Raw genomic sequence first — 12,515 nt, forward strand, 5'->3', positions numbered from 1 at the left:
TTCTGTTTGACATGCTGTGTTTAATCTTTTTAAAAATTAAGGATCAATAGTATTTTTAAAAATTAACTGGGACAAGGCCGGCCCAGTGGCTCAGGTGGTTAGAGCTCCATGCTCCTAACTCCGAAGGCTGCCGGTTCGATTCCCACATGGGCCAGTGGGCTCTCAACCACAAGGTTGCCAGTTCAATTCCTCGAGTCCTGCAAGGGGGGCAGTGCCCCCTGCAACTAAGACTGAACACGGCACCTTAGCTGAACTGCCTCCCAGATGGCTCAGTTGGTTGGAGCCTGTCCTCTCAACCACCAAGTTGCCGGTTCGACTCCCGTAAGGGATGGTGGGCTGCGCCCCCTGCAACTAGAAACGGCAACTGGACCTGGAGCTGAGCTGCGCCCTCCACAACTAAGATTGAACAACTAAGATTGAAAGCACAACAACTTAACTTGGAAAAGTTCTGGAAGTACACACTGTTCCCCAATAAAGTCCCGTTCCCATTCGCCAATAAAAATCTTAAAAAAAAAAACAAATTAACAGGGACAGTACGTGGCAAAATTGGAATTGGGGGCTTCTTCTGAAAACTCAGGGGATATGGCCACGCTGAGCCCACACTGCTGCACAGTGTCAATCGGCAGGAAACGAGAAGCACAGCAGCCCGCCCCGAGGGCACGAGCTCCTTCAGTCACCAGGTCCCCACCGCTCCCTGGGGTCCCTTTGCTGCTAGTCCAAGCTGGTTGCATCACTTTCCTGGCCCTGAGGCCCCCTGAGTGCTTCTCCCTTAGGACAGACAGTTTTCATATGTCCCCCAAATATGTCTGCCTCCTGATCCTCAGGACCCGTGAATATGTCACCTGACACGGCAAAAGAACTTGGCAGATGGGATTAAATTAAGGCTCCTGATGGAGAGATGAACCGGGAGGTGGGGGGCCGGTGCAATGACAGGGGTTCTTCTTAGGAGGGAGGCAGGAGGGGGAGTCGTGAGGAGGGAAGCAGAGGAGGAGGTGACACTGTAACTGACTTTGACGATGAGAGCAGCCGCGAGCCAAGGAACGCAGGAGCCTTCCGAAGCTGGGAAAGGCCAGGCGACACTCTGCCCTGGAGCCTCCAGAAGGAACAGCCCTGCAGATGCATTTCAGACGTCTGAACCACAAGTATCCCACATCCTGCAATGGGCAGGACTCTGCTGCACAATAAAAAACTGTCCTGCAGCCTCAATAATTTCAAATATCCCACTGCATATCTGCGAGGTGAAAAACTCGTTTCTAGGGGTCTGAGCTGAGAACCCAGCCCCATTTCACGTATACACACAGGGTCTTTTCATATGGTTTTAGTATACACTGATTTTTCCGGAAAAGCGACTACCATGTAAATCAAGAGAAGACTGAACTTTCAGAGCTTGAGTCCTTCACCATTTCAGAAAATCAGGCCACCAAGGATAACCGCAGTATGTGTGTGACTGAAACACCACACGTGACTGAGTCTGCCTTTTCACTGTCGAATTCAAGGTGATTCTGTGGACAGGTGAAAGCAAGGGCTACCTCCTATCTTCTAGTGTGGTTTTGCCTGAGCTTTAAAACAGGAAATACATATGACTTAGAAGTGATTTTCATTTCATTTCTCCTTTATATTACAATCCGTTATAAAACAAATGATCACTATATGCAGTTTTGAAATTACTGTACAGATAGACTATTATAAGAGTGGCCCCTAATGAATCATGCCTGCTGGGTCCAGGTGGAGTCTACTTCTCCCCTCTCGTGAGATGCTGGCCATGTGAGTTGTTCTGACCAGTGGGATGAGTCGGAAGTGATGCCAGTGGAGTTTCAGAGCCCTGGCCTCACAGTTCCGCCCTCACCTTTTTGGAAGACTGCCCTAAAACTCCCGGGCTGTAAAGGAGCTGGTTGGTCCTCCCAGAGGAGGAGAGCCACATGGAGGAGAAGCAGAGTGTGCCAGCCAAGAGCCAGCACCAGGGCCCCAGACATAAGTGGGCCCAGCCTGGACCTTCCCTTCCTGCCTGGTCACCAGCTAAAAGCAGCCACACGAGTGAGTCCAGGTGACACCAACAGAAGAGCTGCCCAGTAGGCCCACAGAAATAATAAGTCATCGTTGTTTTAAGTCGCAAAGCTTTCGGGTAGTTTATTAGACAATAACACAGCAACTAGGTAAGTGATACACAGGTAATGTCATCTAAGCATTTCATTTTAGGGCAGTAAGAAAAGCACTATGAAATGTGATGAGAAGGGGTCAGTGGGCCCAATAGGGTCGAGAACCACCACTCTGATGACTTGTCACTGCTCTGAAAATAAAACCCACAGCCTTTACTGGCCTACGTGACATGCTAACCTCACCTGCCATCTCCTTTGCTCACTCTGCCCCTGCCATCCTGGCCTCCTTTCCTTTCAGTCCCTGGAACAGTCCTGAGTCATTAAGGAAACTCGACAAGAGTCGTACATATGCTACATAAATCAGTGTACACACAGGAAATGCCTGTACAATATTCATTGTCCACCCACAGAAATACTTATCCTGGCTATTTGTACGAGGTAATCATGTTCCATTCTTTACCTATGACAGAGTATATTCATTTAACGAAACATAAAACACTGCCAGCAACCAGCTCATTTCACAGCAAAACCGAAAGGCCCACTGACTTCATTTACAGACGGTCACTTTAATGCCACACATATGCCACTTAGATTTTTCACTATGACCTTTTTACACGTAGTTGAAAACAACCATCTGGGAAAGGGTTAAAGAAATCTATTTCGCTTGCTAACTTCCTGTCATGAAACGTGCAGGGTCTTCATCGCATCCAAAGGCTGCGACAACTCATGGAAATTGTGCACGGAAGGTTTAGTCCCCTAATTGTGAGCTCCTCCAAAAATGAAGGAACAGAGAAATAGCTGCACATTAAATAAGCTGGATTTTATTCTGAGCATTTAAGAGACTTAAATATCTAACAATGAGCAAACAATTTGATTAAAATTCTTTATGAAATTCATGGGCATCTAATTCATAATATTTAAAATGACATACATCATAGAAGAATTGGGTTATTAATGTATCAAAATCAGAATCATCAAGCTTTCACAGCTTGTCCAGGGCAGGGCTGGATTGCAAGCAAAGTCTGCCTGATTCCAGAGCCCAGGTTCTGAACCACTGGACCACGTGCCACAGACCACCTCATTCGTGTGCACAGACAGACAGACAGACAGACACCCTCCCCGCCCCCCAGACATGCACGTAAATGGTCAAGTGCTCTACGGCACAGTAATTTAGTCTTGCCTCTTGTTCTACTTCTCTCTTTTTTTCTCTCTCCTTTATTCCCTCTCTTTTGGTTTGGCTTGGCTTTGGAGCACCTTGGGACTCGTGGGACAATCTAAGTGAAGGGCTCTGGCCCTTGTGGCCTGCGGGAGGGCCTGGTCTGGGTGACTGCCCCAGATCTGCCTGGCTCCTCATGCTTCTCCTCCAGAGCCTCCAGTCCCATCTTTTCTCTCAGACTCTGGCCTCTGCTTTTGGCAGGCCCTTGGACCAACTGGCAACATGGTCTAGTGACCAAACTCTGAGACTCAGGGACCAGGCTGCTGGTCCGAGTCTTGGCTCTGCCACTGACTAGGTGTACACTCGGGTCACCGTGGTGTTGCACAGCCGTCATCTGTAAGATGGCAACCAACACTCACGTCGGAGGACTGCTGGGAGCATTAGATGAGGTCCTGCAGGTAAAGTGCTTCTAACAACGTCTGGTACAGAGTAAGAGCTCTGAAAGTGCTAGAAACTACTGCTCTTGAATTCCAGCCTCTGGCTCTACTCTCTGGCTCTCCACTGGCTAGGAGGCTCCTTCAGTTTTAGAGGATTTTCTCCTTTCTCTGCTGTACCTCTAACAGACCTGGGCAGCCTCCCCACTTCCCTCCGGAGGCGGTAAATCCAGACACCACAGGTACAGTCAGCAAATCACTTCTTGCACGGAATCACTACGGCAAAGGCCCAGAACTTAACTGCTCTCTTAACAGTGGGCCTGACCTTTAAGGAACCACATCCATTCACTCATCCAACAAACATTCCATAGGTCCCTGCTATGTACTCCTGGGCTCCATCAGAGAACAGAACAGAACATGAGGAAAGCAAGAAAAGAGAACTAGAAGCCAGCATTTTAGGGGCAAATACCAGTCAGCAATTATTCCCGAGCAACCTAACAGAAACGCTTCCAAGATATCATTTAAATGGCCCGCGTCAACAATGGGTTACGCTGCGGTTTAAGAGCTACGTGGACGCAAGGCGGTTGTGGCGGGACAGATAAGAATGCGCTGGTTACGTAACTTTGGCTGGAGGCCGGTTATCCCTCAGCTTAAGCATCCATTCCCCATGACAGGATGTGAGGAACAGCTGAATGGAGAAAATGTCAATCTGTCACGCAGAACGGGTACCAGGAGGTCCACTGGGGCCTGACAAATGTTGAAATGGCAGTAATGTAATTTTTAAGCCTTCAAAAAGACTATGTGACCCAGGTGGGGGAGGATGTGGACTGGAGGGAATCGGATTTAATTAAGAAATCCCGAGACGGGAAACGAAAGAAGTTAATGGTGATTCACCCACAGTGCATTATATACTGAGCCCAAAATGCTGAGTGTCCCGGCCCAGCCTGAAGGGACGGGTGGTGGGAAGCTTACATCCCATGGTGGCCTGAGTGTCCCTAAATACGTCCCCTTCGTCCTCCCATAATAGGAGCACCTCTGCCGTCCCTTTAGCGGGGGGAGGCAGCTGAGGCTCAGTTTACTTAGGGTCACACTGGAAGGGAGTGCTTGATTCTGGACTCCAGGGTGCGGCGGCCTTTACGGTGCATCAATGCAAGCGCACCAGTTTGAAGAACCCACACTTTCTACACCCTTGATCACTCACTGTAACATTTAGACTTGAATGCTCCATTTGAGCAATGGCAGCGTTTCATGTTCAGAACATTTCATTTAGTCCCAGAGGCAGCTCATCTGCGGGTGTCGAAGATGAAATATGAGTTGACACAAGGAAGCCTAATTAATCTCCAATACAAACAGAACCTTCTCTGATTCTTTAAAAGCGTTTTATCACTGCCTAGAGGCTGGGAACTGTTTCCAGGCCCTCGTTACAGAATTATTTATGGAGAGACATTCACTATGCGACCTTCAATGTGAAAGCTTAATTCCTGCCCTTTGAGCTGATTTTTGTGCCCTCGGAAGGGGTATAAATTAGAAGAATCACAGCTGAATAAATTGGAATGAAAGCTGCACCACTGAATACAGCTGCCCTAAGGTCCAAAGTGAGTACCCAGCACGGGCCCCCCTCTTTGCCGTTTCTGCACATCCACTCTTATGTCAGAGAGCAAAAAAGAGCAGATGCAAAGGGGAGAAAAGTAAAAACGGCGACCTGAGCTGCCCATCACACTTCAGCGACTGAAGGCTTCATTACTAGTCGGCGGTTTTCTTAAGGACAGGACCACGTCTTGTCCTCTCTGTGCCCCACGGCCTGGCCCTGCGATCAGCACATAGTAGGCCTTCCTAAATGTTTGCAGAACCCAAGTGAACTTGGGGGACAATCTGTCTGCAGATCTCCCTTACACATATGCAAACAATATTCCATTGTGCATGTTTGTTGAATCACGGTATTCCATCCTTTGTTCCGTCTAATGAAAGGCACAGCACACTGAGTGAGCTTTGGCCAACAGCAAGATGAAAGAGAAATGTCCCTGACACGTCACTTGTGAGATTGCCTGGCATCCCTTATTCGGTGGCAGGTCCTACAGCCACAGAGACAAGGCCACCTGACAATGGCAGGGCAAGGCTGAGGGCTCTGCCCTCTGGCCTCCAGCCTCACCACTGTTCCACCGGCCATACCTTGTACCTGTTTAGCATCACACGGGGTGGGAAGCGGGGGGTCAATTATGAGTAGAGGATAAGAATTAAGTTGTAAGGGAAGCCAAGTAAGCCAATGAAATATATGCAAGAATTAGAAGCAGATTAGATTTTATCACCTAAGGCAAATAGCAATCTGTTCTCCAGAAAACAGCCACGAATGAAAAAAGACCAGTATTTCCTGGAGCTATTTCCAGGGCAGCCTCCAACTCCCATTTTCTGGGAGGGCGGAGAGCCCAGGCTCTAGGATCCCCTGATCCTAGGGAACGTGCCACATCGCTCACTGGCTGGGGGATTGCAGGTAGCGCTCTACGTCTCTAACTTCCAGGGGCCTCCTCTGGGAAAGCGGGGAGCTGCTGTGAAAGGGGACCTGGCTTAGAAGGTTACGGCGAGGGGGAGACAATGTGTGTAAAGCAGTTTGACCAGCTGACACGCAGAGGGCGGCTGATCGATGAAACAGGTACCTCTGAGCAGGTACCTGCATGTGACAGGCAGGGCCTGAATCAGTGACATTTGTTGTCCCAGCTTTTCCTGTGTCTGGTCCCCTGCAGCAGAGCACCCCCTGCTGCTAATGAGAATGGGGGCCTGATCACGGTGGTCCTTCCCGGCTCGGTCAGGACAACCGGCCTGGACCAGTGAGCCAGGAGAATGAGGTGGAACTCAGGTGCCCTCGGCCTGTGTCTGAACACGGAGCGTTTCTGCCAGAGCAGCATGGACACGGTCTCCTCGGGATAGAAAGGACCGTGGGGGCAGGAGCCAGGTCTTTTCAGAGATCCTAGGGGGAAGGGCAGCCCAGCGGGTGACAGCATCACAGGGACCGCTTGGAAGGCCCTCGGCTGTGTCGCACGGATGGCGAATCACACTGCCCTTACCACCACTGTGCTTCGTAGCCATCTGGATTGGAACCCTAGCTCTGCCAATTCCCCTCGACCACCTTTCGGAACCTCTCTGTTCCTGTTTTCTCACCTGCAAACGCAGACGATCCTAACAGAAGGGGCCTCACCGGGCTGCTCCGAGGAATAACTGAACTAATGGACAAAGCGCTGAGCAAGCATGTGGTCGGTATCAACCATGGTTGCTGTTCTGTTCTCGTCATGTGGGCCATTGGAAATTCTAGTAGTGAGAACAGTGCAGGGAACACACCACCCCCAAAGCCTCCTGTCAACTGGAGAAGAGACGGGGCCTCAGAGGGGAATGAGGTGGGGGTGCCCCAGGATCGGAAGTCGTCTCACATGGGTCACTGGCTGCAGTGTGACAATGACCAGTAGGAACGCAGCGCTCATGGGGCACGGGCCTCTCCTGAAGCAAGTTACATGCATATGGCATCTGGCATGAAGCGGAGGAGGGAGAGGCAATGGACGGGGGGTCAACCCAGAGAAGGGGTAAGGAAAGCTATCCTCCGCGCAGGGACCAGGAATGGCAGGCCCAGGAGAAGGGCGGACACCTCTGCGGACCCACACGGCCAGACCGCTGGCAGCCATGTGTGTGCACAGCTACGAGCCATGGCTGGAGCTGGGCAAGCGACCCAAAACTCAGGCTTTCCCTCACCAAGGGACCGTCCTGAGAACCACCACTGGAGGGATGGTACCGAGATCACAAGCTACCGTCTGATAAAAAGGAACCATGGAGCATTCAGAAACGAACAGAACAACTGACCTCAAAACATTTCTCTTTGTCCGCCTGGTGAAGCAGGCTGGCCATGCCGGGAAGCAGAACTGGAAAGATGAACGTTTCCAGAAAGTCTCTGGGGGAACCTAAAACAAAACAAAGTGCCTGCTGAAAATCCCAAATGGCCAAGTGGATCTGGGAGAAACGTTTGCTTCTGAGCCGATAAAAGGTGCTGTCCACGAAACAACATGACCTTACACGTTACTTGAGACTGCGGAGTCGGGCTGTATTACTGACGAAACTGAAAACCCCTCTCTGTGTCTTTGGTGCAGAGAGGATGTCGGCCAGGTGCTACACGGGGCCAGGACCACAGGCACAGCCAGGAGGCCGGGAGGACGGGGTGGCTGGAGGGGGAGGAGCTGGGGGGGGGGGGCAGGAACTGAGATCCCAGAGGAACGGGTGGCGGTACCATGGACAGGGCCACGCAATGGCGGTGGGGGCCGCCCCGGCTCACAGCGCACTAGCAGAGAGAACAGAACGAACCCAGAAAAGAGGGCCTCCCCAGGGAGGGCAGGCGGAACTGGGGCTCAGGCAGGAAGGGGTAGGAAACCCACAGCTCTGGCTTCAACCCACAAAGCGGGCATATGGTAGTGTCTTCTACTGCTTACATTTTTGCCCTTTGTATTGAATGTAGAATCGATGTACGTTTGTTGCTATTATCATCGTTATTACATTTCAACCTTAAAGATAAATCAGTGGAGTCAAGGCTGTTTCTTTTAAAAATCAAATCAAGAGGACATTCCTTCTTGTGTATGTGGGCTCCCCGAGGTCTGTCTGTTCGCCCCCACCCCCACCCTGTGGGTTTGCAATGTTACGAGCCCCAAACTATGAAAGATGAAATCTTACTTCCTTACGCACATGTTTTCGGATCGACTGTTTCCAATTTCACTTGAGTGCAAGACGTATGTGAGTCCTCGATCACGTGAGGAACTAAATACATGTGCTCTGTTTTGATGCGATGGAAAACTGTTTCCTCCAGTGGTGAAACCTGGTGGGGCAGAGAATCAATTCATTAAATAGTGTAAATGATTGCCTTTTCTTTTATAATCTAACGAAGGAACAAAATTCTGTGTCCGACTTCAGGTTCAAGGGGGCATACTGAGCACAGGTCTGTCTGTCTTCCCCCCAGAGACACAGAAATGACGATGAAGGAATAAACCCCTAACAGAGAAAACAACAGGAAGACGATCAGTGGACGAGAGATTCGCAAACATTTCCAACAGAAACAGGGAGGAAGCCTGGCATGAGATAAGAAAGAGGGGACGTGGAGACCCAGGATCCACAGGAGCAGACCCAGCTGCCCCAGACAGAGGACGTGAGTCCATCTTCCCACCAGAATTCCAAAGGGCCTCAGTGCTCCAATTCCTCAGAGGGTGAGTGAATGAAAAGGCAATGAGAACCAGGAGGGGGTCAGTGAAAATCTGGTGGGCGCTCCACGGGCCTGCTGCCCACATTCCCTCTCCCCTGCTCCTTCAATATACACAAAGCTACGTCCACATCAGCGTTTGCTATCCAGCTCTGCTTTCCAATGACTCTTCTGCAAATGAATGAAACACACAGTCTGGGAAGGAGCAGAACTTCTCAGGGTGCTATGCTGGTGGCCAAAAGAAAAAAGAAGAAAAAAGCTCCCCGTTGGCTTGGAGGCTCCCCGCCTGCTGAGCTCCCAGGCAGTGTTTCTCCTCCTAGGAGAGAACCATCCAGAAAACGAACCCCCATGCACAACAGTAGAAAACCATACCAGCGATGGAGAAAATCCCACTCGGGGCTCCATTTTACATTCTGGACCAACAGTCAAAGCTTTGTGCACAGATATAGAGCAGCAGCAGCACAACAGACAAAGATGGAGGTCCACAAAGAACCACTGACTGTGGAAGCAGCACCGAGAACTCGGGGAAGGGAACTGTGCTTAGTCTCTGCAGAGACATTTGAGAAAACATTGCATCCATAAAACAAGAACAGGAGGCTGTGAAAAAGAGAATGCTCACAGGCCACGGGAGTTCTGAGATACAAGACGATCCAACAGCCGCAAGGGGGTGTAACACACTGGAAATCTAGGGACTTAGGTTTTCATTTCATCCCTGGGACCCAGCATCCCTGAAAGCGTTCCGTTTGTATTTTCAACTCTATTAAGTTCCTATTTTATTCCAAGTAGACCGGCCGAGGGCCTCCTTTCCTGGCTGCCCTGCTGGGCCCTCTTTCCTTCTTGCCCACCTGGGTATGCACAGGGGAACCTGCTCTGTCTGCAACTGTCCCCAACATGGACATGGTGTTGACGCCCCTGTTTACAGGGCCTTTCTCATCCAGGATCTCATCTGAGCCCCCCAGAGGCCCTGTGAGTTAGTCAAGGATTAGCTGATCCATTTAACAGATGTGCAAGCTGAGGCTCATAGAGGTTATGTGATGCCCTTTAAGTCACACCGTAGAGCTGGGACTGGCCCTGAGTTTCTGGTTTGAGTCCCGGTGCCTTCCCTAACTGAAGCCACTATGTGACATTCCCCAGCTGTCAGAACTGGTCTCAATTCAGAACCTGTCATTTGGATTTTGTGGGGCGATACTCACAGCAGTCGCAGCGTCTGGTTGGACTTTGTATCCTGGAAAGGGAGGCAGCTCAGCTTCATACTCTAAAGGGAGTGGGGGGAAAAGATGCTCAGTTCCATACTTCATTGCAGTTTACGACAGAATTTTCTTTCCTCTAAATAAAACATGCTTAACTTTTATTTTGGTTGGTGGTTTGTAGACATGAAAAACAACTGGCCATTACCGGTTAATAATTAACATGAACCACCTTATTTTAAATGGCTAAGAGATGGTGATTGGCATCTGTGAAAAGAGCCCAGGCTTTATGTAAGAGTTTGCGACTCTTCCCGAGAGGGTGTAACTTTAGATTTTGCCCCCAAATTATGATCGCGACAAGGAGTGAAAGAAGGAGAATGAGAACGGTGCCTAAGAGAAGACACCAACAGCATACAGAAAAGGAGAACGCGATGGGAGGAATAAGAAACAGAAGGAAGACAAGCCACCCCAGGCAGCTATGGGGGGGAGGCACGTAGGTAAGACTGCCAGTTTGGGGTCCATGGCCCACCCCTAATAACCCAAAGTCAAGTGATCACAGACTGACTGACTTCTGGAAAGTGCTCTGACAGCAATGCCTAGCTTCGTGATTGATTGAATGCCTGGGAGGCGAGTACACGAGGGGTGGGAATCTGAGAATTCTGCCCTCAATAGCTCCAGCTCTCTCACTTTCTCCCCCCGTCAAGCAAGTATGCAAATTCACCCTTCTTCCCCCAATACTCTGAGACTCACCAATATTGTGTGAAAACTATGTATCTGGATTTAAGATACATACATGTGTAGCTCTGTCTGATTACACAAGCTGACCATGAGAAAACTTGAAAGAATACGGAGATGTCTTACATAGAGAGTGTAAGTCACACCTGATCCCATTACAACCAATAGCCGCTGTTAGATCTGCCATCGATCAAACCTAATCTCAATGCATTCACTAATATACATCTATAACACAGGTATATTTACTTACTTTAGATCTCCTGGACTAGGTCAAATCATCCAAGTATAGAGAACCTTGTAACAAACCCCATATCCTTTTTCTTCCTAACATGCATCAGTTTCACCCTTACTTGACATTTGTAAAAGTTACTGACTACTCTTTGAATAGACTGTTTTGTGAAGGAGTTCCCTGGGTCTGTCTGTGCTCACTGTCATATTCCCACAGAATACTTGCTGAATGAAGCGAGCAATGAATGAATGAACGAACGAACGAACAAGCAGTACAACAAGTTACGTTGGACCTTGTATCTTCTCGTTCATTCATATTTACTGAGAGCCCACGAGGTGCCAGGAACCATTCTAGGTGCTGAATCTCGGACATCATTCAGCGCTGCTACCTACAGGGTGGGCCACAGTCATTTAGCCAGTGTCCTCTTAGGGGGTGTTTGTTGATACTCATGCAAGTGGTTTTGAGATTACAAAGCCCTGAGTTAAGTATCACTGGAAAGATGAAAAATCTGAAGAACAGTGACAAGTAAGGTATCCGGAGGTGTGCGCACACACAAACCACATCGGTCAGGCAGGATAAAGACCTTGTCTGAGTCCGATATTTACCTGTTCTGGATCTCATCTCCCTGCAATTGTTTCTGACAGGTGTGTGCGCTGGGAGAATTTGCTTTTCAAGTGGAGCTATCCTAAGTGAATGTAATGCTTAACCTCGAAGACAGATTTGCCGCGAAGCCTGGATGCCATGTTTGTTGTGAGAAATTGAATGTAGTTACTACGTTTGCTATAAAAAACGGCATTTGTTAGAATGTTTGTTTTAAGAAATTGGGCTTATTCCTCTAGATGGTAATAATTGTTACAGTAGCAGCCAGTGCATATAACTCACTAGTTTTGACCTCTTTAACGTCGTACTGTACCTCTGGCATCAATGCACTCGCTTTTCAGAGAGGACCAAACCCTGTCTTTGCGTTCTCCCTACCGGCCTGATTGACCAAAATAAATCCCATGATCCTTAAATACAATGCAAAGCATGGTTCTCTGTCATCAATGACCAATACGTATCAAGCCCTTTCTGAATGCCGGCCATTTCACTGGGGCCCTTTGCATTCACTGTCTTACTGGGTCCTCACATCAGCCCTGGGACGTAGGTACAAGGATTATTCCTCTCTTACAGCTGAGGCTGAGCGGTTTCTCCAACAAGACACCACTCGCAAACTGTATGAGGAAGAGCTGTTTGGCTTGGCGAACTGAAAGCTGTGAGGAAAAGAGCCACGATAGCAACCTTCGAATATTTGAGTGGATTCTTGATGGTAACTCGACCATTGGCACTTTGGGTCACAGCACCAAGGAGGCAAAGGACCAAAGAGTACGAGTTACAAGACGAAACAGGTTTTTATGGATGTAGCGCGATGTAATGCTTGGAGACAGAATTCAAACACTGGATAGCAGTTGGAACGGATG

The 12,515-nt window shown here is 49.2% G+C and overlaps 1 protein-coding gene across 1 annotated transcript in view; it reads right to left on the reverse strand.

Moving 5' to 3' along the window:
* Window positions 1–12,515, reverse strand: part of IQCK (IQ motif containing K) — a 77,513-nt gene that overhangs the window by 63,686 nt on the left and 1,312 nt on the right. Inside the window, exons 2-4 of the mRNA XM_019751654.2 lie at window positions 10,101–10,162; window positions 8,400–8,529; window positions 7,530–7,627 (exon numbers count right to left, since the gene is read on the reverse strand). Of these exons, the coding sequence (XP_019607213.2) occupies window positions 7,530–7,627; window positions 8,400–8,529; window positions 10,101–10,162 (290 nt within the window). The remainder of the gene's footprint in view (window positions 1–7,529; window positions 7,628–8,399; window positions 8,530–10,100; window positions 10,163–12,515) is intronic.

This window comes from Rhinolophus sinicus, linkage group LG18 (assembly GCF_036562045.2).
Source record: "Rhinolophus sinicus isolate RSC01 linkage group LG18, ASM3656204v1, whole genome shotgun sequence".
Taxonomy (NCBI): domain Eukaryota; kingdom Metazoa; phylum Chordata; class Mammalia; order Chiroptera; family Rhinolophidae; genus Rhinolophus; species Rhinolophus sinicus.